Source organism: Eretmochelys imbricata, chromosome 4 (assembly GCF_965152235.1).
Source record: "Eretmochelys imbricata isolate rEreImb1 chromosome 4, rEreImb1.hap1, whole genome shotgun sequence".
Lineage (NCBI taxonomy): Eukaryota > Metazoa > Chordata > Testudines > Cheloniidae > Eretmochelys > Eretmochelys imbricata.
In genome coordinates, this window is record NC_135575.1 from 135,870,461 (window position 1) to 135,897,991 (window position 27,531).

The window sequence follows — 27,531 nt, forward strand, 5'->3', positions numbered from 1 at the left end:
AGCTCTAACTCGTAGGTTGAACTCTTGCCTTCACCATGAGGCATGACTGCCCATGGCCTGGTTGGTGATAGACTGGAAATAAGGTATAATTTTTTTAAGGGTGAGAGTAATTAATGATTGGAACAATTTACCAAGAGTCATGGTAGGTTCTTCATTACAACAATTTTTAAATCCAGATGAGCTGTTTTTCTAAACAATATGTTCTAGGAATTATTCTGGAGAAGTTTTCTGGCCTGTGTTATACAGGAGGTCAGACTAGATGAACACAATGGTCCCTTCTGGTCTTAGAATCTATATTTAGAATTCAATACAATCTTGATATATTACAGAATTGGTCTGACATCAACAAGACGAAACTCAGTAAAGACACATACAAAGTACTGCATTCATAAAGGAAAAAATGACAAGTACAAAATGGGGAATAACTAGCTAGGCAGTGCTGAAAAGGATCTGGGGGTTATACTGGACCATAAACTGAATATGAACCCCCGCTCTAAAGTGCTAGTAACCCCTTCCACCTTGGTATCATTCACAAATTTAATAACCATACTTTTCACTCCATTATCTATCATTAATTAAAATACTAAATAGTATTAGACCCAGGAACACATCCCTGTGGGACCCCACTAGATACGTACTCCCCATTTGACTGAAAACCATTGAAAACTACTCTGAGAGTATAGTTTTTCAACCAGTTGTGCATCACCTTACAGTAATTTCATCTAGACCACATTTCCTCAGTTTACTTATGAGAACACCATGTGGGACTGCATCAAAAGCCTCACTAAAATCAAGATATACCATGTCTACTGCTTCTCTCCTATCCACTAGGCTAGGAAACCTATCAAAGAAGGAAATTAGGTTGGTTTGGTATTATTTGTTCTTCATAAATCCACGCTGGCTATTATTTATCACCCTATTACCCTCTAGGTGCTTACAAATTAATTGTTTAATAATTTGTTCCAGTATATTTCTAGGTATCAAAGTTAGGCCGACTGGTCTAATTCCCCAGGTTCTCTTTGTTCCCCTTTTTAAAGATAGGTACTATGTTTGCCTTCTCCAGTCCTCTTGGATTTGCCCATCCTCCATGAGTTCATGAAGATAATCGCTAATGGTTCCAATACTGCTTCAGCTAATTCCTTAAAGACCAGCTAGTTCCTTAAAGAATTTTGTCAGGCTCTGCCAATGAAATTATGCGTCTAGAGCTCTTCCAAAAATGCCTTCTAAATGGTATTCCACAAAAATGGGATGAGGGAAACTTAGAACTAAGAAGTCATTGACAAGGCTTTAACCATGGCCCTTGGGGCCACCTGAATTTTGAAGGCAGTGGCACCCTGTCTGCACAAAAGCTAGTAGCAGCGGTCTTCTCTGAAAATCTCCTTGTAGGTTTTTACTGGACGTGAGGGGCAAGAATCTAATGAACAAGCAGTTGGGCATAGCTCCTTCAACATTTCAGAGAAGAACATGTATTTATATCTTCCTGCACTGAATTTGCCTGTGACAACAACCAAATCATCCTAAATCACTGCTTATCTTTTTCAGCAAAGTAGATAAAGACACTCTTAAAACTCAACTTTTTAACAGAACTAAGGCAACCAGATTAATCAGACTACCAACCGACTTGAAAAATTTAGCTGGATAAGATTTTGCTTATGCTGAGGCGGATGGAGAGAGACTTCTCTGCTTCTGTCAGTCACAGCAGAAGAAAACAAACAATGACTTGGAAGTTCTAGCATTCACTGAAAGCAAGAGCTATTCCTCATTAAAAATTGATGACCACTTGCATCTTGCTTGCTGCAGCCTAACAAAAGAAAGTTGTGTACAAAGCAAACGTATACCGTTCAAATTCTGTTTGACAAAAGGTATGTGGGATTTCCTGAAAGGTTTGTCATTTTGGGCACACATTTAATACTTACATCGAATTCATTTAGTGCTGCAGCAAGTTCTCCAATGCCAGTGTGCCCCTTGTTCTCATCGGTTGGTGAGGTGGCCTGTGCAGCATTAGAAATACCGGCTATTGCTTCTTGTACTTGTTTGAAGACATAATCTCTGTTGGCCCTAGTGGCTGCTACATCAGGGTGACGGAGAAACGCTTGAGAGGCAGTGTACAGCATAGTAGCATTCTTCTTCAGAGCACCTCGAGCAGCAGCCATTTCATCCCTACAGTGAGGATCTTTCAGTTCCTGTACAAAAATATATGTACACTGTACAGTTATATAATGAAGCTTTAGCATTAGAATATGCTACAGTTACAATGTTTATTCATATATACTCTTAAGTAGGGCCCTGTGGTCCTGATTCTGTAGCAATGGAATCCATCACAGAATTTACCAGTTATGTCACAACAAAATGTTCCTTCTGCCCAAGAAAATCTGTTTTTTATTGTTTTGTTTTTCTTCTATGTTATAACGGGTCAGCCACATGGAAAAATGGAGGAAAATAAGAGGAAAATGCTAACTATCTTAAAATGCAGGAAAACTTCTGGGCAAAACATCTAAAAGAAAAGCAGCAAGGCACACAAAAAAGGCAGTATGGAATGCCAGTGGACTTCAGGGGAAGAAGAAAAAGAAAGAGAGGGTGGCAACTACATGGAGAAGTGAATATTCTTAAACACCAGGGAAATTATTAAAAATATTTTAAAAAATAATTGAAGTAGAGAAAATATACAAAATATGTATGAACTAGAAACATGTGTGATGTCAAAAGAAGAAGGAAAGAGCCATTTCCGGGGGGGAAGAAACAAACACAAGTCAATATTCCTAGAAAGGTGGCCTTCTCTGCAGTGTAAATTGTGTGTGTGGAAGTATATTGTTTATAAATTATGTTGCACACTACAAATTATCTGTAAATTGTTTATTGAAATAATACACTGCAGAGATATTTTGCAACTGCACTATAATCTGTTCTTTTTCACTCTATTAGAAGGTGCGGTGACTGACTGGAAGCAGCATTGCCCAGGAGGAGGCCTAGCTATGAGCAGCCTAGTGAATGCACGTGTATTCTCCCTCCTTTATTTCCACATCTCCACAGGAAAGTATACTTTAAAAATCTGTAACAGGGCTCATTGATTGGGCTGCTTAGGTGAAAGCTATATGCTGAGTGGAAGGGAATGCATAACAGTGAGACCCTATAAGGTCTGCCCCTATAAGTACCCAAGGTAGCAATAATCATCAGCTTTGTGTGTGCTCTAAAAGGGAAAAGTATGACCTTATGCAAAAACATACGTAATTTTGGATGCTGAATCATTTTTGTCACTTTCAGGTCTTCTATTTTTTTTATTTCTTATTATTTATTTTTTATTTAATACAAAAAAATTAAATTATCTTTTTAATCATCTGAAAACTAACAATGTTGTTTGTGAGCATCAGAATAAATTCCTGTTCCTTCTGAAATGGAAAGACTTCTATTACATTAGACTACCAGAGACCTCCATCCATATGAACAACTTTTCCTTGTAAAAAATAAGGCAATTAAAAAAAATTGTATCTAACGTTAGGCACCTAAATATGTGGGATAATTTTCAGGAGAGTAAGGTCCTACCAACTCCCTTTGATTTCCATTACTAGTGTTTATAATTTGAGTTGAGTTGTTGGGTGTTTTAGAAATTAGAGCACTGATGTGATAAATGAAGAAAGGGGGGTAGCTCCCTTTTATGGACAGCTAGACAGCCAGTAGCTATAAAATCCCTCTTAGGAGCTGTTCTCTAATCACTCTACCTGTAAAAGTCTCACTGCTATGCATACGTAAAAGGAAGGGAGTGGGCACCTGGCCAAAAGAGCCAATGGGAAGGCTAGAACTTTTTTAAAATTGAAAAATGACTCCCCTTTTGTCTGTCTGTGGTTGTTCTCCCGGAGAGAGGGGATAGGGCAGAGCTATGCTGTAAGGCGCTTGGGCCAGGTATGAAAAATCATCCGTATCATACCTAGAAACTACTCATTTAAAACCCCAGATATGTAAGTAGATCAGGAAATGTCTAGGAAGACGCAATTAGGTTTATTCCTTTTATTTCTTTATGGCATGTGGATTCCTCTGTGCTAACCCCAGGTGCTTTTGTTTTGCTTGTAACCTTTAAACTGGACCTCAAGAAAGCTATTCTTGGGGCTGAATCCTTGTAGTTGTTTCTTTTAAAATCTAGCAATGGCCTGAGTTCCCAGATGTATTTTCTTTCTTTCTTTTTAATAAAATTTACCCTTTTAAACAGCAGAATTGGATTTTTGTGTCCTAAGAGGGTTGTGCACATGTTGTTTAATTAGTTGGTGGCAACAGCTGATTTCCTTTGTTTTTCTTTCTTAGCCCTTCCCTGGAAGGGCGGTGAAAGGGCTTGAGGGTGCCCCACGGGAAGGAATACCCAAGTGCACCTTCCTGGGCTCTCAAAGTGGTTCTGCACTTGGTTGGTTTAACCTTGAGAGTTTAATACAAGCCTGGAGTGGCCAGTATTAATCTTTAGAATCCTTGCGGTCCCCCACCTCCTGCACTCGAAGTGCCAGAGTGGGGAATTAGCCCTAACAACTTATTTAGGTGCCTAAATATTAATTTAGAAGCTTAATTTTAGACATTCATTTTTGAAAATCTGTCAAAACATTTTTGTAAAGAAAATATTTTCTTTATAAAGAACACTTCATGTAGACCACCACACAATAATCAGAAAGTGACCTCCAGTCTCTGCTGACCTGGACTGGACTGAAGTGACCACTAGATAACGTAATTTCCTTGGTCATTTGCTCTCTTATTCTTTAAGCCATTCTTAAATGAAGCATTGTTTTTTAAGATTTTCCTTTTTAAAAAAAAAAATCACTTCTAAAAAAAGGCAACTGTGCATTGGAAAATTAATAGGCTTAAGATATAGGTAATGATATAATAATTATTGACAAATCTGATGATGCAAAGCAGAAACAACATTTCTTTTAACATGATAAAAACCCAGGTTATTTTATATGGCTGAATTTTCATACCCACTGGTTTACAATTTACCCACCTGTTGTCTTCTAGCAGCCACATAGTTAAGTTTCACCATCTCTTTCCCAAATTCTTTAAACCGATTTGCTAGGTCTTGCTCATTTGTTGCGTTCTTCACAGCTTCCAGTGCTTCTTCTACCTAGAATTTAATATATGAAATTTATTAGAGTTTTAATCTGTCTCTGTCATTTTTCCCACCTTGACCAAGTCACTAATCATTTTATGACCCAGTTTCTCATAGGCAAATTTGACTCTCAGTTACACCAATGTACAGTTCTCTTAATGTTGTTCTGTATTACTTCTCCTTCTTTGCATGCCACTATAATGTATACCTCATATAACAGGCATTAGTTTAGACACTATCTTATTCAGATATACTTCCTAGATTAAACATGTTTAATATCTGTGTCTTTTTTTTTTATTGGCCAAGCTTGCCAACGACCTATATTCAACTGTTTGTAATTTCTCTGTTATGTGTCTGCATGTTTGTCTGTCTGTAATGCAATAACTTATGAATACCATACCCAATCCACTACAAAATTTTAGAGGATATTCTAGGCATCAATAGTCTGAACTCTACTGATTTGGGGGGAAAGTGCAAAACCAAAAGGAGAAAAGTAGGGGGCACAAGGAGCCTGTATCATCTGATTAGCAAAGCCACAGCTGCAATCAGATCTGCATCTGTCTATAGAGCAAACAACTGGATGATGGTACCATTAATGCCACCCAAGAAAACAATACCCATATCCAAGCTCTGCCTATCCTCCCCATGGAGTTTAATAAGTTGACACCGTGAATGACTTCTCTCCCAGACTGAACGAAAACTAATAACTACGATGGGGGCAAGGTGAGGGAGACCTGGGGACTAGCACCCATCTTCTGACATGGGAGGAAAACTGGAACTCAGGTAAGGAGAGGGGGAAATCTGGCAAAGCCGAGATTGGAGGACCCTGGCCTGGGGGAAGTGGGAAATGGAGGCACACATGGAGCCCCCAGCACAGAGGAAAGGGTGGGAATGAAGGACCCTGGAATAGTGGGAGGAGGACAGCGGGGGAGGGCATATACAACGCCTGGTGCAGGACAGACTGAGAGACTCTGATATGGAGGAAAGGGGCGCACAGAACCCCTGGCAAGGGAAAATTTGGGGGGAGTAGCAGGGAGTCCCTGAAATAGAGAGGGATAGGACGGTGGCACACAAGGAACTTGTGGGGTGGAATGGAGGGATGTAAGGATCCCGTGACATGTGAAATAAGCCTAGTCAACAGAAGTTATTAAGTGTATGACCCTCCAATTGTAAACAGAGAGAAAAAATTCCTAATGGTGTATGTGCAGTATAGGCTTTCTGTGAAAACTAAGAGTATGTCTCCTCTAGGACTTTTGTTAGTTCAACTTACGTCACTCAGGGTTGCGAAAAAACACCCCTGTGAGAGACATAAGTTACGCTGACAGAAGTGCCGGTGTGGACAGTGCTATGTCACTGGTAGACATAGACTCCCCCTGGCATAGCTACCACCACTCGTTTAATTATGTTGGCACAGAACAGCCACACGGGAGATCTTACAGCGGAGCATCTGCATCGGTACAGCTGGGCCACTGTAAGGTCTCTAGTCTAGACGGGGCCTAAGGCTATTTACAGCTTATGGGAACAAATCTAAAGCAAAGAAAATTAAACTTGCCGTTGAAACTAAATTTGTAGATTATCCTATATTACATAGCTAACATAGCATCTTTTAGAATGTAGTTAAAACAGAAGGAGGCCCAACATGGAATAGTAACTATGGCATAAGAAGTAGTTTGGCGCTTCGTTTTCTATTTTTTCTACTGTTATCAAAACTGTTACATTTACTTTTACATAAAGAGCAGAACTTAAGAGAAAAAAAACACTCTCCATAGTGATTCAAATTCGTTCAGCAAAAGAGGTAAAGATATGAAAATCCTAGAAGTATTACCAAGTGCCCACTTAGTACAGCTATCACAAACTTACCAGCTTCAGCATAAAAGCTGCTTACCATTACGATTATAATGAAAAGATTTAAAATACTTTATTCATCCAGGAAATAAAATTACCTGCCCTGGGAGCAAGTGGGGCAGTGGAATTTTGTGAACTTGTTCTGTCATTTGAGAGATGAGTGAAATTCCCAGCAGAAGGGTTGAAACAGTGAATGTAGATCTATCCTGATCTGTATCAAGTTGAATTAATGAAATATTTAACTGGAACAATAGGTGTTGTCAATCTGGACATGCTGTTAACAGCAGACACATGAACTGTCCTTTTTCAGAGGAAAGGTTATTTAATTCCAACAGAGACTGGTTCCTAAGAAAGGATTTAGAACTCCATCTTGCTCTCTGTAAAGTCTCTGGCACCTCATCAACATCAATAACAAGAGCAGGCATCTAATTAATTTAGACAGGGTTTAAAATATACAGGGTCTGCCTCACCACTAACTTGTACATTGTGTTATTTTTACCTTGCAAAGTGAATGTAAAAAGTTAGCACCAGTCCGAGTGGATAATATTCCTTCTGTCACGTTTTGCACCCACTTTACACAAAGATAAATGGTTTCAGAGTAACAGCCGTGTTAGTCTGTATTCGCAAAAAGAAATGGAGTACTTGTGGCACCTTAGAGACTAACCAATTTATTTGAGCATGAGCTTTCGTGAGCTACAGCTCACTTCATCAGATGCATCTGATGAAGTGAGCTGTAGCTCACGAAAGCTCATGCTCAAATAAATTGGTTAGTCTCTAAGGTGCCACAAGTACTCCATTTCTTTTTAAAGATAAATGGCTGCACAAGGTATAAGGCCATGGAGAATCAGGCTCACCAAGTTCTGCAGAAAAATATTCTGGCTGGAAATTTAAATGCATAGCTGTTTTCTGGAGGTGTTATGCTACATCTAACAGTTACAAGCTGCACTTTGCTTTTGTGGTCAAATCAATCTGGGCCTGCATCATCTCATTTCTTACCCATAAACTGAACAATGATGTTCAAATCCTAACTGCCATGACAGCTCACAAAATTAGTATGAAAACTATATTGTATGGTCTAATTTGTTCCTGCTATTTATCTACCACCATTTGAAATACTAACCCTCAAGTTTTTGAGCCACACAGGTATGTCTACACAGCAAAGAAAGATCCACAGCTGGCCTATGCCAACCAACTCAGGGTTGCAGTGCTCGGCTGTGGGGCTGTTTCATTGTGGTGTAGACTTCTGAGCTTGGGCTGGAGTCCACGCTCTGGGACTCTCCCACCCTACAGAATCCCAGAGCATGAGCTCCAGCGCAAATCCGAAAATCTACACAGCAATGAAAACAGCCTCGCAGCCCAAGTCTGAGTCAGCTGGCATGAGCCAGCCACGGATTTTTCTTTGCTGTGTAGATATACCCACAGAGTTCTTCTTCAGGTCTGCGAAAGGAATTCCCAGCAGAATGCAAAGTGGAACAGATTGTTTGGCATAAGTTGTTAGCACATATTGTAAGGGATCATTCAAGGTACAGTGGCCCATTATAACCTGTGCAGTCACAGGAGAAAAAGAGGGGGTTACTGGGTTACAGACTGTTGTAATAAACCATAAATCCAGTTTGTCTGTTCAGTCCAGGATTTTTGGTGTCTAGCAGAGTAATGAATTTAAGCTCCCAGGCTTGTCTTTTGAAAGTGTTGTGGAGATTTCCTTTGAGGTTGAGGACTGAAAGGTCAGATATAGAGTGATCACTTTATGAAAAGTCTTCTTCTACAGGGGATACGATATTTTTTATCTTTAATTATTTTCCTTTTGTGAGTGAATTTCAGAGCAAAGCGATTGTTTGGTTTCACCCACATTTTTGTTACTGTGGCATTTATTGCACTAGATGAGGTATAGCACATGTTGCAATAGGCACGTGTAGGATACATGCATCTTGAAAGGTGTGTTGTGTGTGGGGGGGGTGTTGCTTATTGTGGCAGTGGGGATATATCTGCAAGTTTTGCATCTGTTGTTTTGGCAGGGTCTGGTGCCACTTTGAGTCGGCATGCCCTGGTCTGTGGAAATGGTCCCTAACAATATGTGCTAATATTTTACTTATGCTAAACAATCTGTTCCACTTTGTATGTTGCTGTGATGCCTCATTTCCCAGCTCTGTGTGGCTCGAAAGTTTGTCTCTCTCACCAACAAAGTTGGTCCAATAAAAGATTTTACCTCACCCACCTTGTCTCTCTAACATCCTGGGACTGACACGGTTGAAACTACATTGCCTACATGTTTTATTATGATAGCAGGGCCGTCCCTAGCCGTTTTGGTGCCCTACACCCCCTTCCACGCCCCCTGTGGGTGTGGGTGGGTGTGGTAGCCTCAGGGGGGAGGGGGAGGAGGAGGCAGGGGAGCTGGTGCTGATGAGAGACCAGATAAATATTTTAAATTAATCCCAAGCCGTAGTAATTTTTAAATCAATGAGAGCTGCTGGCTATTCTTCACATTTAAAATCAGGCAACGTATTTAGGTGCCTAAATAAGTCTGAGCACATATTTTTGAAAATCTTTATTAAAAAAACAAAGTACATTTAGAAAGCACATAATAGGTCATTAGCCATTGGTGTGAATTGATTGTAATTCATTATTATTATTTATCTTTACATTTCAGGTGAAATCTTAAATATTTTATTTAACAATGTTTTATTTCTATTTTCAGAAGAATAATAGCTCCAGTGAAGTAACACAGAGCCAGTTTGCCTCCACAGGGTGGAATCCTATCTAGGAAGTGATGTTTCCTTGGATCATTCCATCAGGATGGGTGGGAGATTGCCTCCAATGTAATGAGCAGAGGGTCTGGCTCATAGAACCTGTGCCATTCTGTTTCCCACTCTGTCTCCATGGCAATTGCCAAGGTCTCCCCTTGCATACTGTAATCCTGTTCTGTTAAAGGGGAGAGCAGATTCACCACTGTTTGCCAGGGAAACATGAAAATGTGCATATAACACCCTAGCCCCACACCCCACTTGCTGGCCCTCTCTCCACATGAAGTTCCCCAGATCCGTACAAACTCCTTTTGGGCATGTGGATGGTGTCTGACATTTACCAAGTAAAATCTAGGCATAGGTTTGGGTTGGAGTGCAGCATTACAATTCAATTCAACTCAACAATTATTACTAGGCCAATATCAGAACAACTAGGTTACAAGCAGCTGATAGATAAACTGTTATAATTCCAAGTACTTGAGTTATTTCTGCATCACCTCATCAGGCATTTCTCCCTTCCAATAAAGCCCCTATTGCACCATCCTTATTGGGAACTGTAAGAAACAATACATTTGATTTCTGTGCCTACTTTGTAAAGCTATTTAAGATCCTTTGGGACAAAAGGGCCTACATGTATTATTTCTACAATACCTTGAGCTATGTAAGTTATACCTTTGTTATAGCTCAGTGACTATTTTTATTTATTTTATTTTATTGAAACATGGTTATGGCCAGAAAAGTTGCTATAAAAACATCTTCTTATGCAACAAATCTTCTGATTGTCTCGAGTGGCCCAGGATGCTGCAATGCTGAAAGCACCTTGGTCTATCTGTTAATTAGCCTAATTTGTATGGCCCAAGGGATAGGTGACTATATCACTGTTCAATATCTGCCAAACACCAAGGACATCAAGGATACAAAGTAATGTAGGGATGCAAAGCTGAGAATTGGTCAAAGGTAGATGCATTAGTCCCAGATTAAGCAGGTCCCTTTTCCCTAGGTAAGATAACAGGGACTATTCCAGAACACTCAGGAACTTGCTAGAACCAATTAAGGCAGGCAGGCTAATTAGGACATCTAGAGCCAATTGGGAAGCTGCTAGAATCAATTAAGGCTAATCATGGCTCCTGGTTTAAAAAGGACCTCACTTCAGTCAGTGAGGTGTATGTGCGAAGAGCTGGAAGCAAGAGGCACTAGCAGCTGAGAGTGGGAAAGCATACTGCTGGAGGACTGAGGAGTACAAACATTATCAGACACCAGGAGTAAGGTCCTGTGGTGAGGATAAAGAAGGTGGTGGGAGGAGGCCATGGGGAAGTAGCCCAGGGAGACGTAGCTGTCATGCAGCTTTTACAGGAGACACTCTAGACAGCTGCAATCCACAGGGCCCTGGGCTGGAACCCAGAGTAGAGGGCAGGCCTGGGTTCCCCCCAAAACCTCCCAACTCCTGATCAGACACAGGAGGCGTTGACCTGGACTGTGTGTTCCACCAGAAGGGAAGGTCTCTGATCTGTTCCCCGACCCACTTGGTGGATCAGCAGAGACTGTGGGGATTGTTCTTCTTCCTTTTCCCCATGCTGGCCAGTGATGAGGTTAGCTGAGTGACTGGCCGATTTGAGCCATGAAAGTGGCCAAACTGAGGGCTGCCATGAATCTCTGAGGCAAGCAAATCCGCCAAAAAGCAGAGGACCCACCAAGGCAGAGGAGGAACTTTGTCACAATATATATCAGTTATTTCAAGAGACAGTGAGTCACAAGATATTGGTCCTTAAATTGACATGCTTCCGATTACCATCTTACCTTTTCCCACCTATTTTTGACCTTACCTCAGTGTTTATTCAACTGAAACTGCTCAAGCTAAAACCAACGTCTTTAAAGCCTGATAAAATCATGGCACAATTTAAGTGGGTGAGTGGGAAGGGGAAGTAATGGGATGTACAAAACAATAATGAGAAGGACTTCATTTTAAACCCAGTGTGGTATCCAATTTACTTATGAGAAAGGAATTTGTTTCTCTTCCCCAGAAATGTCTGGGAGGCGCAGTTCCATCTAACATTGCAAACAGCTCCAGTTTCCACGTTCAGTAAGACCCCCAATGGCCCAATGAAGTAAAGTGGAGAAAACAAATGGATTTATAAAATAAAAAAAGATAAGGCCAATTTCAATTAACTTTATGGGGTCATTGTAGTTCTTAATAAGATTGTGCTACTTTTTTAACTCCAACTACTATTTAAGAGTCAATATATCTCAGGGAACGATAATTAGATTTTACTTATGCTCATATATTATCAGCAGAACTAAGTAAGTTCAGAATGAAAAATATGCAGGATTGGCAATGACATGCAAGTAACAAATAATGCAGTATGACTTTCAAGTCTCGGGTTGAGATTGTAGGGGTAGAAGTGAAATTTTGAAATGAGAAAATTGTATATGGAAGCTATTGAAAGTCTTTGAATATGGATTCCTAAACTGATATTTTTCACAAAGTCACATTTGAGAATATACTTGTTCTTCAAATAAATATGTTTAAATGAATATGCATATATTGTTACGATTAAACAGTGATTATAAATATATAGGTATTTACATACATATTTTAATATTAATGCTAACAGTAAATGATATGATAAAGTGATTAACAATCTTTCTGAAGAGCACCTACGTACATTCACAAATTGATTAAAATGCACTTCTCTCCATAAAGACTGAAGTGCAACTCACTGCCTTGACATGATTTAAATTAGAACTGATTATAGTACATTTTAGGGTGCCTGTTGGATAAATCACCTCATATAACTCTGACAATGCAAAGTGATTTTAATTCATTAATTTTCAGAGTACCTGAAGTGAAAATTACATACTGTAAATCAGTCTTTGTACATTAGTTGCAAGTTAATATTAATGCTGTTCCATGTGTGACAACTACCACCATCAATCTTTGGCCTTTTAATGCCAAAAAGTGGCCTAAAGCTACCTTGGTCTCAAAAATAATATAAAATAATAATAAGATGCAAATATTTGCATTGCCCTGCTCTCTTGGGAAATAAAAATAACTAGTGTTCTTTTAAAGCTGTAAATAATGCAAAATGATCAAATGCAAAGTTAAACTTTCAAGTGCTTAAACACACTTAACAAAAGGCACAGGAGACAAAAATACATAAAAATAAGGCTGAAGGTTCTTTGAAATAATTTCTTGGATGATTTGCAAAAGCTACAGACTATGTTGATGTATGCTGCCTTGAGAATCCACAGAGACAAAAATGGTATGAGAACATTACTAAACAGCGCCCACTTACAAAAGATCATTTGGAGAATGCTACTCTAAGCAGTGTATCATACTACTTCCAACAAAGGAACTTATCAACACAGAAAGTCAAAAAATTCTGGCTTCTGCTCAGATACAAGAACAAATGACCTCTTCACCTTTGAAATGGTCTGAATAAGAATTTGAACTGTCGTGTACACATAGGAGTTCTCTTACTGCTAAAATTAAGAGTTAGAAAGTCTCTACTGACAAAGCATTATCTGAATTAGAATGTTGTTCATTATTAAGTTGAAAAAATGAAGGCATATTCGAGAATCACACTGCTTACACAGCATGTAATCATGGGACAATGTGCTGACATTTTACTACGATAGCACTGCATTCTTTAGGGCAGTGCTTTCTAGCATTTGTACAGAAAAGCGTTTGCCATTTTTCATTGTAGAGTGTTTTCAAAGGATTAAAATTTGTTTCTACAATCTCATTCCAAGCTAAAGGTTCTCATATCTCTGCAAGAGAACAATATCTAAAATTTAGCAAAATAGGGGTGGGGGAGTACCTTTTGGGCCATCTATCAATAAAATAAACGAGGTTTTAAACATTATGTATATGCATTTTTACACCTAGGGCAGTGGTTGGTTTCCCCCCTCCTTTTTCTTCTCCCTCCTCCAGATTAGCAAAAGCTGGCCATGTGATAAAGACCAAGAGAAAAATCAATCATTAAGCTGGGTAGTGACAATTACAAAACACTGTATGCCTTGACAGACAGGTAGATAGACAGCATCAAAAGCAGAATACAAATCTACAGCAATTCATTTGCAAATCTACATGTCCTCTCTGCTATTTTTTTTTCATTTTTGAATACTAATTAGACACTTACCCTACTTCTAATCCCAATCAATGTTCCTCCCTTGTGATACATTCAGTAGTCATATAGGAGCACCTAACTTACATGGCACAACAAAACTGTAGTACTTAAATTCTGCCACAAGATAGCAATACTCTACAACTACTGTGGATTATTAAACCACTGGCATGAGCTTCACTGTGATTTAAATGTGACTTTTAGTCCAGCATGGTACACAACAGCAGTACAAGTACAATCTATCAGAAGTACCTAGCGATGCTGATTTTAACTCCAACACATTAATTCATTTAGATTGAACATATAAGGGTCTAAAAAGTAGAAATGTATTATGTTCTAGTTCCACTTTAGTGCTTCCACAAGAACAGCAACTACAAAGATAATAGAAAACTTGTGAAACTTGGACTTTTGTTTATAATTTCAACACATCTTAAATGAAGAAAACAGTGTAGAAAATTTTAAAAAGTCATACAATTTTCAGGTGGGACAAAAGCCTCATGACATCAGCCATATCAGCCAGGATGAGTAAGCGAGTAACAGCCGACAGCAAGGCCCGAGCAGCCCGCACCATGGTGCCTCGTTTCACGGAAGAACATGGATCATCAGCAAACTCTGAAGAGGCAATTCTCATTGTTTCACCTACAATACAATAAAATAATTTTGATTACACAAAATGTTTTACATTTATACCATCCAGAAAAACAAACAATTCCCTGAACAAATTAACTGTTGCTAGCCAGAAAGGAATTTAGGTTTTGGTTTTGATTTTGCAGTAGTAGGTTGCTGAAGAGAGGAGTTCTGTGCAAAATGTTTTAGAATCTCAAAATAACCTGGGATGATCAGGTCAAATACAACAAGCTACACAGGAAGTAGCTATGTATTTGGCAGACTACACAGCAACCTTCTCTACACAGACTACACTCCTTACTGTTTTTCTCCCATTGTATAAATCTCTTCTGTTTCTATTGCAGCCCCCCTGCTGCAGAATTAGAGGAATAAGATACCAAGACAAACTGTTGAATAGTCACCTGCAGAGATATTCACCATAAGGTTAGAGAAGCTGCTATCGGAGAGCTGTAGGAAACATAAAAAACTCACCTCCTTTTATGCGGATGGACAGAGTCAGAGATTCATTAGGTTGACACCAACCGAAATATGCAAAATTTCCTTCCATAAACAGACTTTCTAATCTACTCCCATTGTAGCTATCTTTCCCCTGTGAAGGGCTCCTATCCTACTATCATGTAAATCACCACCTTCTGTGCAGACTCACCAATCCACTCTCTCTCTGCTCCCAACTTTCCCTGCCATTTCTACATTATTTCTTGACCAGCTCCCACTCCAACTATCTCCCAAGTTTCTACCACTCATTTGTTCTGGGTCCCCATTCCTCGTTTATATGGACAGAGATCCTGATCTGATCTTCTCCCCACAGCTATCAATCCTGTTGATAGAGTTTTTATGCCATTACAATTACCTGTATATTCAGCCCTGTAATGAACCCACTTCTCCAGTCCTCCCCACTCCCCCCTGACCCCAATCTACACTTGTTTCACTTAAGATACTTCTCCCAATGGACTTGACAGAACTCTCTTTAAGCTACTTGTTAGAGACTTAAAACATGGAGGACAAAGTCCTCTGCTTACAGGATGTATAGTATTTATGGTATTTATTATTATTTGTTAAACTTCAACCATGTTATCTATCAATCATTTTTTTATTTTGTTTAGTGTCTGGATAATGTAATAACATCCCTTATTATTATATTTATTATTATTATTATTATTGTGCCAAAAGTGTTCAAGGTGCTTAACAGACTACTGAAACCAGATCTGAAGAAGAGTTCTGTGGAGTTCAAAAGATTGTCTCTTTCACCAACAGATGTTTGTCCAACAAATTATGTTACCTCACCCGCCTTGTCTCTCTACAAAGACTAAATCTTTTAGAATGAAGGATGAGAGTTCATAGGTAAGGCTCTGTGTTTGTCATGGAGGTCACAGATTCCGTTACTTTTCGTGACCTCTGTGACTTCTGCAGCAGCCCATGCGGCTGGCTGAGGAAGCACCTGAGCAGCTCGGGCAGCCCCTGGGCCAGTTGCAGTGGCTGCTGCTGGCGCAGTCTTGCCCCCCCCCGCCCCCAACAGCAGGATTATGGCGGTGGGGGCTCAGGGCTGGGGAGTGAGGTACAGGGCGGTGCTTACCTGGGGGGGGTGCTCCCTGGAAGGGCTACAGGAACTCCCCTCCCTCAGCTCCTAGCTCCACATGCTGTCTCTGCCTGTAGGCACTGCCCCCAGGCACTGCCCCCACAGCTCCCATTGGCCATGGTTCCCAGCCAATGGGAGCTGCAGAACCGGGGCTTGGGGTGAAGCAGAAGCAGCACGTGGAGCTAGGAACTGGAGGTTGCCGCTTCCCAGGAGCCAGGTAGAGAACCTGCCCCAGCCCCACCAACCCCCCACCCCCTCTGAGCACCCACGATGCCCCTCCCCAGCATCTGCGGCGCCCATGCTTCCCAACCACCCGCGGCGACCCCCTGGGCTGTGCTACCCCTGAGTACCAGCAGTGCCCCCTGGGCCACCCCATCAGCATCCACTGCCCACCCCTCCCCCAAGTTTTCATCAGGAGTATATAGTAAAACTCATGGTGTGATAAGTGAAAGGGTGGGAGTAGCTCCCTTTTATGGACACCCAGACAGCCAGTTAGCTATAAAGTCCCTCTTGGTGGCTGCTTGCTTTACTTGTAAAGGGTTAAAGAGTCCCCCAGGTAAAGAAAAGGGAGTAGGCACCTGACCAAAAAAGCCAATGGGAAGGCTAGAAATTTTTAAAATGGGAAAAAAAGCTTTCCCTTTGTCTCTGGGTTGCTCTCTCTTGGTGGAAGAGACAGGGGCAGCAGGAATGCTGTGTAAAGTTTGAACCAGGTATGAAAAATCATCTTCCATACCTAGAAGGATTCATTGGGACAGGGAATGTTTATTTCTTTATTTTGGTTTGTGGATTTCCTCTGTGCTAAGCTTGGGTATTTTTGTTTTCTTTTGTAATGTTAAACTGGACCCCAGGGAGCCATTCCTGGTGTTTAACCCTTTTTCAGTTGCTCTATAACATCTAGCAAGAGTCTGATTTTCCAGATGAGTTCCCTTTCTTCTTTTTAAATAAAATTTACCTTTTTAAAAAACCTGATTGGTTTTGTGTCTAAAACGGTCTGTGCATATGTTTTTCAATTAGCTGGTGGCAACAGCTGGGTTTCCTTTGTTTTCTTTCTCGGCTTCCCCGAGGGAGGGGCGGAAAAGCCAGGCGGCCTCCGGGAAAACTTCCCAAGTGAATTTTCCCAGGATCTGCAAGAGGAAGTTTTTCACTTGGGTGGTGGCAGCATTTACCACGCCAAGGTCAGAGAAAAGCTGTAACCTTAGGAGTTTAATACAAGCCTGGAGTGGCAAGTATTAATTCTTAAAATACTTGCAGGCCCCCAACTTCTGCACTCGAAGTGCCAGAGTGAGGAATCAGCCTTGACAAATGGACAGGTCATGGGCCGTGAATTTAAATTTACTGTAGGTGACCTGTCCATGGCTTTTACTAAAAATACCCATGACTAAAATGTAGCCTTATTTATAGGCATTGTGGGGAAAAGAATGTTTTAAGACAGCACTTGGAGAAAAGGATTAAGGCAATGGTGGATGAAGGTATGGAGGTAAGTATGGAAGGAGATGAAGGGAATGGTTTTTCATATAGTTTGGGTGGAGAGGAAGTATGACAAAGACAGGAGATGGAAAACAGATTATTGCAAAGATATAGGCAGGAGTTCAATTGTGAAAGGCCTTGAAACAAGAACCATGGAGTCTTCTGGCAGCTTTTAGAGGAATTTGATCAACTCAGCCCAAGTGGAATAATCATAACAGGGCAAAAGGGCTTAATGATTCACTATGCACAGTGGTAAACCTGCAGCTGAATATATCTCTCTGCCAGAAATATCATTGGGGGTGGGGGGCATCTTTGTCTTTGGGAGTAGGTTTCACTCTACTTTGGCTGTGTCATTCGTTTACAGCCACTGCCCCTGCCCCCAGGGTGCCTAGTGGGGTGTGCTGATAAAAATTGTACTCTTGTGAAGGAATTTGGTATTTGTGTTCCATGCACAGTGCTACCAGTATTAGGGATGTGGGAGTTTGCCCTAAGGCTTTTATAGGCAGCATAATTGCCTCTTTCTAGGGAGAGCAACCTTCTCTGACATAGCGAGGTATAATATGTCCATGAGATTGTGAGGATTTTTCTCCACAAGCTCCATCTGTATTCCCACAGATATAGCCATCCTTTTTAGGAGATTCTGACAAGATTCAAAATCATCTGGTACCAGAAAAGACTCTAGTACAAGGGCCTTATGTGGCGAAGAGGACTAGGTGTTCAGAGGAGGCAGGTTAGAAACCTCCTGAGGCTGGTCTTGCACTGTTGATGCTGGAGGTCTGTCTGAAGCCGGCAACAGGTGGTGCCACTGTTCTTCACACCGCAGAAGCTCAGTACTGACATTGAGCAGTAGATTGTTACCTCATGGAGAAACTTCATCCTTCAGTGTAGTGGTTGCCTGGTACTGACTTTGGAGTAGGAGACTTAGGAACCCCTTTCAGACTCTGAGGAATATACTACTCCAAAAGCCAGGATGGAGCAGTACCAGATGGCACAACAAGACATTGGGACCATGATCTACATGGGCCTGTAGTTCCGGAGCCAACACCATGGGCTTCCTAGATATCACTACTGTGCCTTGTGGCAGAGTGGTTACCACTGAACTCAGAGCTGGCACCGAGATTGCTGGAAGTGCTGCCAGACCTGAAGCCACAGGCACTGTTGCAGATCCCAACATTGAAAAAAACATGGGCACCACATGTGACAAGCCTGACAAGGTACTATCAACCTGAATAATCACCAAGAACAGTACAGAGAGGCTCAGCAGATCCTGCACAGCTGTGTATGCTTCTGAGGCAACCGGTACTGAAATGGGCCTTTGCTCCACTGTGAGCCTGAGGCAACAGCTTCAGCATGCATGCCAAGGAAGTAGCCAGACTCGATGGTTCCAACATGGGAACTAGAGTCACTGGCTCTAGCCTGGTCGAGCCACTAGGATGAGGTACCATGGAGCAGCAGGCCAAAGAGGGTGCTCTACCTTTGGTACTAGAGCAGCTAACTTTGCAGTTGATGAGTGCCAAGTACTTTGAGGATATACAAATCAACCTCTTCTTTGGCTTCGGCAGCCAAGGGTGCTCCATGCACTTATACCTCTTTGAGACTGTCCTGGCAGAGAGGCTCTCCTCCTGGCTCTATCCCCAGGTAGGGCTGGGGGGTGGGGGAGGGGGGAGTACTGCTGGACACAGAAGAGCGGCATCCATGAAGATGTACCTGAGGCGTTCTTCTCTCTGCATCTTATTTCTTGTCTTGAAGGCCCAGCAAATCAAAAACCTGTGCCTAATATGACCCTCACTCAAGAACTTCAGGCAGTAAGAGTGTGGGACACTGACAGGCATTGATTTGTGATACCCTGATGCATGATTCATTGACTGGTTATTGATTATATTGATTTTTTAAGAATTTCCAATTAGTCACTGATTACAATTCTAAGGTTTAAAAGGTTCCAGTGGCAGAAGCAGGCACAACAAAATTAAATTCTATATCTGGTTGGAAACCTTGGCATGCACAGTGACACTCTTGCTGAGGGTGAAGCAAAGCTTTAAATACTCTTATTAGCATAATTAGTAAAAATTCAAATGTTCCAACCCAAATGAGAATATAGCTGTAGTGAAGAATGAAGACGGTATCCAGCACTATCTCTAACACATACTCACAGCCTTATCATGTAAACGTAGTGGTTGGTGGGAGACAGTTGGTGTTGCGCGAGGGTCCTATCCTAACACCAGCATTTTAAGCGAGTCTGATGGTCAAGATCTCAAAGCTTACATGGTGGTTTGGCCAATTACAGGGCCTGGTGACTGTCATGAATATTCATATGGATACCTGGTCTCCTTTGTCCATAAGTAACTTCCTCACTCTAATAATTATGAGGTGCCCTTAACCTATAGGGTAGTATATTAATGATCTCAACTCTATATCACATATGTCAATTCATTGCCAACACAAGTTGTGGTTATACTTTTGCAGATGCTCCTATCCTAAAATATCCAAAATCTGGTATCAGTTCATATTCCTGCAGTTATATGGTTTCATTCTATACAAAAATCCCCTAAATGCGATATTCCCAGTTCCCCAATAACTCAGGGTCATTGCTGTGTAACTTGCTTATCCTAAGGCTCATTGGCCTCAAAGCCTTATGATAACTAATTAAGTTAAATATCTTACAGAGGGTAGGGCTGGAGGTGTCTTGTGTTCATGCAACATAAAATACCTTTAATCTAGTTCTATGGGCTACAACCCAGAGAAGGTTTTGTAGCCAGGGGATGTTGGCACAGGCTCCCCCAGAGTCCACTGAATGTGGACAACTGGTGAAGAAAAGAAAAAGAGGTTCAAGGACCAAAAAGTGAGTGCCATTAACCAGCTAACAACTAAAAATGGCATGTTTGCTAAAGGAATGAACGCCACCAATGGTAAGAAGAAACTGAAGGATGGGTGATGTGTTTCTGCCCTTTATACTTTTGGCTTGGAGCACAAGAAACACTAGGGCACAGGAGTAGCTGACCCTACCTCTGGTACCAATGCATGAGGGGAGCACTCATCTTGGGGAATGGACATATACAACTACTCAAAGAAGAATGGAGGACACTGGCATAGTGGGGTGGAGAAAAAGTACACGATTCCACACACGTACAGTGAGGGAGATGCTATTTCCTGGTTAAAAGATCTATTTCTGTAAACACTTATGAACATGAATAATTTTACACTTACATGAAAATGCTCGTTGATTTCAATGGATCCTAATTTTGTATGATCATTCAAAAGAATGTGTAATTAAAAGTCTCTTGCAATGCTAATTTGAATATAAAGCAGTACTCAAGTTGGGGATCTGTTTCAAGGCTTAAAATGGATTGGATCAAAGCAGTGTCAAATAAAGAGTTTTCAAAAGAGCCGTTTGCTGGTGAGAGGGCTTTAAAAATATATTTGAACAAGCTGTCCAATCTGCGAAAAATTGTCATGATATCATGAATTGCCATCAAGAGCAATGACAGCACTTATGAAAAACTGCTCATTGCTGTCAACTGGAAAACAAGGAGAAAATCAGAACATACCATCTTCCCGATTCAGGCAATGAGAGCAAAACGACATTCTGGAAGTAAGTGCAATTATAAAGAAAAATTCATTACTGAGATTACTGATCTGTGGCCCTCTCTAAAAACAAAACCAACAGGTGACAATTTTTAAGGCTCTCAGAGTGTTTAAAAGTAACTGAGTCCATTTATGGAACATTGTTAAGGCCCCGTCTATACCGCAAACTGGAACCATATTATAACTGCACTGGGTGAAAAGAATCATCCCCTAACTCAGCAAGATATGAAGTCAAATGCCATATTCTAGTTGCCTTTTTGAATTCACTATTATCCATCTGAATCCCAAATATCCTGCTATATCTACAAAAAGAACAGTAGTACTTGTGGCACCTTAGAGACTATCAAATTCATTTGAGCACAAGCTTTCGTGACCTTTGTGACTTTGTCTGCACCCACAACTATTTCACATTTGGGGACAATATATACCTTCAAGTCAGCAGCACTGCTGTGTGTACCCGCATGGCCCCACAGTGTGCCAACATTTTTATGGTTGACTTAGAACAATGCTTCCTTAGCTCTCATCCCCTAACGCCCCTACTCTACTTGCGCTACATTGATGACATCTTCATCATCTGGATCCATGGAAAAGAAGCCCTTGAGGAATTCCACCATGATTTCAACAATTTCCATCCCACCATCAACCTCAGCCTAGACCAATCCACACAAGCGGACACAATTGTGCTAATAAACGATGGTCACATAAACACCACCCTATACTGGAAACCTACTGACCGCTATACTTACCTACATGCCTACAGTTTCCATCCAGGACACAAAAAGAAAAGGAGTACTTGTGGCACCTTAGAGACTAACCAATTTATTTGAGCATAAGCTTTCATGAGCTGAGCTGTAGCTCACGAAAGCTTATGCTCAAATAAATTGGTTAGTCTCTAAGGTGCCACAAGTACTCCTTTTCTTTTTGCGAATACAGACTAACACGGCTGTTACTCGGAATCCAGGACACATCACACAATCCACTGTCTACAGCCAAGCTCTAAGATACAACCACATTTGCTCCAATCCCTCAGACAGAGACAAACACCTACAAGATCTCTATCAAGCATTCTTAAAACTACAATACCCACCTGCTGAAGTGAAGAAACAGATTGACAGAGCCAGAAGAGTACCCAGAAGTCACCTAGTACAGGACAGGCCCCACAAAGAAAATAACAGAACGCCACTAGCAATCACCTTCAGCCCCAACTAAAACCTCTCCAGCTCATCAAGGATCTACAACCTATCCTGAAAAATGATCCCTCACTCTCACAGATCTTGGGAGACAGGCCAGTCCTCGCTTACAGATAGTCCCCCAACCTGAAGCAAATACTCACCAGCAACCACACACCACACAACAAAAACACTAACCCAGGAACTATCCTTGCAACAAAGCCTGATGCCAACTCTGTCCACATATTTATTCAAGTGACACCATCATAGGACCTAATCACATTAGTCACACCATCAGGCGCTCGTTCACCTGCACAGCTACCAATGTGATATATGCCATCATGTGCCAGCAATGCCCCTCTGCCATGTACATTGGCCAAACCGGACAGTCTCTACGCAAGAGACTAAATGGACACAAATCTGACATCAGGAATCATAACATTCAAAAACTGGTAGGAGAACAATTCAACCTCTCTGGCCACTCAGTAAAAGATTTAAGGGTGGCAATTCTGTAACAGAAAATCTTCAGAAACAGACTCCAAGGAGAAACTGCTGAGCTTGAATTAATATGCAAGCCAGATACCATTAACTTGGATTTGAATAGAGAGACTGGGAGTGGCTGGGTCATTACACATATTGAATCTATTTCCCCATGTTAAGTATCCTCACACCTTCTTGTCAACTGTCTAAATGGGCCATCCTGATTATCACTACAAAAGTTTTTTTCCTCCTGTTGATAATAGCTCATCTTAATTAATTACCCTCTTACAGTTGGTATGACTACTTCTACCTTTTCATGTTCTCTGTATGTATGCGTGTGTGTGTGTGTGTGTGTGTGTGTGTGTGTGTGTGTGTGTATATATATATATCTTCTTACGATATGTTCCATTCTATGCATTCGATGAAGTGGGCTGTAGCCCACAAAAGCTTATGCTCAAATAAATTTGTTAGTCTCTAAGGTGCCACAAGTACTCCTGTTCTTTTTGCGGCTACAGACTTTCATGGCTGCTACTCTGAAACCTGCTATATCTACAGTACTTGTGACTTGGTTTTCCATAATCTATAACTCTCACAACTTTTTTAACTACTGTAGTAAAAAGGGAATTAATAGGATTTAAGATCATATTTTATCTTAACATGCATCCACTATTGCTAAAAGATTTTCAGTTTGCCCCAACTTTATCTCCAGTGTACAGACTCATGTGCGAATGTTCCTAATGTGCAGTCAAACCTTAATTCCATTGTCTTTATGACCACTAAAACAGCATTCAAAGCAACCTCTGAAGACAAAATTCCCCAGAAGACAATACAAACAATGTGCAGGAGAGGCTTTGGTATTCTCATTGAAGAATTCCCACTGGGACCTCCTTCCTTTACGGTTAGGCCTAATTATTGTTAGTGTAATTTGTGTTCTAAGCACCTAGGGTGTTAAGTAATGAATGTACAGTCTAAGCGCATACATGAAGATTCCAATAGTTTATTTCTCTTACTGTCTCTATTTTGCAGCCAGACTGACAAAGACAGAGTTTGTTAGATCTCCAAAAAACTGCCAAAACTCAGAACAGAGACTCATAAAAATTGTTTGTAAGAGTAAAAAGAGAGAGAACAAAACTAACTCTTAGGAAGCAAAATGACAGATAACAGCTTATACTGCATATCAAGCAGAATGAACTATATGAAAGAAAACTACTAAGCTGCATTAATGCTGTGGACAATATTTCTGAACCAAAGAGATTCAACAAATTTCACCTTATGAAAAATCCTCCTATGGGATCTTCCCTCTCCCATTTCCAAATATGACATCATCCTAAGATGAATCACAAATACTCATAACACAAAATGACCACATATCCATCTTTAAAGGAAAGCTGCTGGTAACTGGATGATTGCCCCCCTTTCTGTCCTGAGGTAGTAGCGGTTGCTGTGTGGCTACACAGCCAAACTGGCAATCACAAGCGAAACACAGACTTACAATTAAGCTTCACAGTATTCCTGTGCAATAAATTAGGTACAGTAAGTACTATACTCATTTTATAGATGAGGAAACAGTGAAAGAAAGAAGGCATAGCTAACTTCTAAAAAAATTATTACCTTTTTTAGGTGCCCCTTGAGACACCTTTTGTCTGGTTTGACATTTAAGTCCCTGCTTTTAATCCATCTGCAGAAACCTGAGTGTAGGCAATACACTCCCTCCCAAACCCCAAATGATCCTCCCATGCATTGGTCTTGGGAATTGGCAACTACAGCACATACGGGTTTCCGACTACATCCTGGATGGAGTTCCAAACATCTTATCTCATGTGTGCAGCAGAACAACATTGGCTCCACTGCCTTCAGGTTCCTCCAAAGCTAGTTGTGGGATGGGAAGTGGGATTTTCTCCGTACAGGAAAGTGCAGGATTTCCAAGTGCATTTTAATGCAAGGTTTGGCTTAGTATGAGGAAGGATTTTAAACTTGCAAAACCCATTTGTCCAACAGCAGGAAAGTGAGAGGATACTTGAATGAGTTACTACTACTTATGAATCTTCATAATGCTTTATTCCAAAGACTGTCAGCAATGACATATCTAGATTTAAAAGAATGTTCCAGTTATTTAGTTGTGAATTGTTGTATTAATTTAGATGGAATATACTAGTCAAAGGTTAACATAATCCAGTCACTGTGCAACATTAAACAGTGTTAATCAAGGTCCAGGGTTTGGTATATATAGAGATCTCAGCTTGCTTAATACTATTGAAAACACACTCCTAAAAATCTTTTTTTAACCTTCTATTAAACAAACAGTAATTAAAATTATCACAGCAGAACACTTAATATTCAAATGAAGTTTAACTGGATCTGTAGTAGAGATTTCTGTACCAAAGTGACCGGTTCCAAAGTACAAATTCAATATTTTGTCTTATATTTAAATTAGCATGACAAGGCAGTGTTGCTATGTCAGGGAGAACCAGGGTTTGAAAGGTCAGCTCCTAAGTGACCAGAGGAGCTAGTGAACAGGAGCAGCAAACAGGGGAGTTTTGTGAGGGAGTTTAGACAGGGAGCATGAGAGCCAGATACAACTAATAAACAGTCTCTAAATTTAGGCCAATAAACTCCCCCTCAAAACAAAAAAACAAACAAAAATAATCCAGTAAGAGCTAAAATAACACAGGCAAAAGTCCAGCATCAGAGCGGGAGGCTACCAAGTTTATGGCACTGGATGCTCCATGCATAATTACCTGCCTTTTGGGCAAATGGCGTATGTGTGCATTCAATGCAAGCAGCTCATGGCCCTCAGAGACCTCATACGGGCTCTGGAAACCAGAGCGTCTGAACTGGAAGAGATAAGGGAGACAGAGAGAAACATACCAAAGACTTTCTGGGACAAAGTAGAGAGGTCCCACCCCCACAAGTCTGACAGCCTCTTGCTACTGAGGAAGATTAAAGTCTCAGGAAAAGAGAACATTAAGGTAGAGTGGAGCGAAACGATCACATAGTTGGGACCCTACCTTCAGATTAAGTCATGATTTCTTTTCGCACTGAGGATACCTCTTTGAGGGAGGGGATCCCTGTTATTAGAAACAGACAGGTAAAAGTGATGCTGGTTTCAATTATTAGAAATATAGATAGTTGGGTTTGTGATGGAGAAGCCTATAGAGGATGGTCTCCACCTAAACTAAAACAGAATCAGATTGCTGGCATGTAAAATTAAAAAAGTGGTAGAGGAGTTTTTAAACTAAGAGCTGGGAGAAAGCCAACAGGTGCGGAGGAGCACATGGTTTGGACAGGCACATCAGTTAGGCGAGGATTTATTAAAGCATACACTCACTATTCCAGTAAAGAGGAGAGGATGGAGGCTAAGTTCAGGTAGGAACTGAAGAAAACAGTCAAACAAAAAAAAAGAGTCACAGTCATGCAATCATAGAGTCATAGAATATCAGGGTTGGAAGAGACTTCAGGAGGTCATCTAGTCCAATCCCCTGCTCAAAGCAGGACCAACCCCAACTCAATCATCCCAGCCAGGGCTTTGTCAAGCCGGGCCTTAAAAACTTCTAAGGATGGAGATTCCACCAGTTATAGTCAGTTATATCACATGAAGACAGACAACTAAATAGTGACAAATTTTATAAGTACTTGTATACAAATGCAAAATTCTAAATGCTAAGATAGGTAAACTTTGAGTGCCTGGTATTAAACAAGGATATTGATATAATAGGCATCACAGACACTGGATGGAAAGACAATAATCAATGGCACACAGTAATACAGGGTACAAAAATACATAAGAGTGATGCAATAGGTCACACTGGTGAGGTATTGACACTATATGTAAAAGAAAGCATAGAGTCAAATACAGTAAAGACCTTAAATGAATCAAACTGTAACGCAGACTCTGATAGAAATTCCATGCTTCAATAATAATAGTTCAGCAGTAGGAATACACTACTGACCACTTGAGTAGGATGGTGATTGTGATATGCTCAGGAAGATTAAAGAGATTAAAAAACAGAAAACCAAATAATAATGGGGGATTTCAATTTTCAGCATACTGATTGAGAACATGTCACCTCAGAACAGGTAGCAGAGATAAAATTTCTAGCCATCGTGCATGACTGCTTCTTGGAGCAGGAAGTCCTGAAACCCACAAGGAAAAAGACAATTCTTGGTTTAGTCCTAAGTGGCACACAGGATCTGCTGTAGACAGAATTATAACTTCCTCTTTTACATTTTGATAGTCATTAAGCTTTGGTGAAAGATTAGACTTTAATTCCACAGGAGTACAAGTATTTTACTTCTAAAAAACATAGTTTGGGGATTCAATTTCTATATACAGGCCTCTTTGCCTCATGTCACAGGGTAGCTGGTCTCTGTGGATAGACTGAGCCAAGCTCCCCAGGACTGGAGCAGGAAGGCCTCATACAACTAAATAAAGAGTACTGGGCTACTTGGGCCTATAAAGGGCTGCTAGTAGGCAGCTAAGGAGGAAGGAAGGAGACAGGCTGAGTCCTGGTCAGCAGAGGTCACACTGGAATGGAGCAAACTCCTGTGGTGGGTCCCTGGAGCAAGTGGGTTGGGGCTCAAGGAAGCAACCCTGCAGCTGTGCCCCTAAGAAGGGAGCAGAGCTGGAGGTGGCAAGGATGTTGCCAGGAATTGGAGAGCTGGAGGCCCGGAGACCCCTGGGAGGGGTGGCTCTGAAGACTGTGGGCCAGGTATTGACTTAAGACTGCCTTCTGTATGTTTATTAACCTTTGTTAGAAAAGAATGAACCGGCCTGACTGGGGCTGGGTATGACAGCACATGCTTGGAGGAGGTGTGTTGCAATGGCCACCCAGTGACACTT

At 41.0% G+C, this 27,531-nt stretch overlaps 1 protein-coding gene across 4 annotated transcripts in view; it reads right to left on the bottom strand.

The window, feature by feature from the left end:
• CTNNA2 (catenin alpha 2) overlaps positions 1 to 27,531 on the bottom strand; it is a 715,434-nt gene that overhangs the window by 571,129 nt on the left and 116,774 nt on the right. For 3 of the 4 annotated variants that reach the window (XM_077814693.1, XM_077814692.1, XM_077814691.1), the window contains exons 3-5: positions 14,263 to 14,429; positions 4,976 to 5,095; positions 1,917 to 2,183 (exon numbers count right to left, since the gene is read on the bottom strand). In XM_077814693.1, the coding sequence (XP_077670819.1) occupies positions 1,917 to 2,183; positions 4,976 to 5,095; positions 14,263 to 14,429 (554 nt within the window). The remainder of the gene's footprint in view (positions 1 to 1,916; positions 2,184 to 4,975; positions 5,096 to 14,262; positions 14,430 to 27,531) is intronic. The other variant, XM_077814694.1, reaches the window with a different exon arrangement.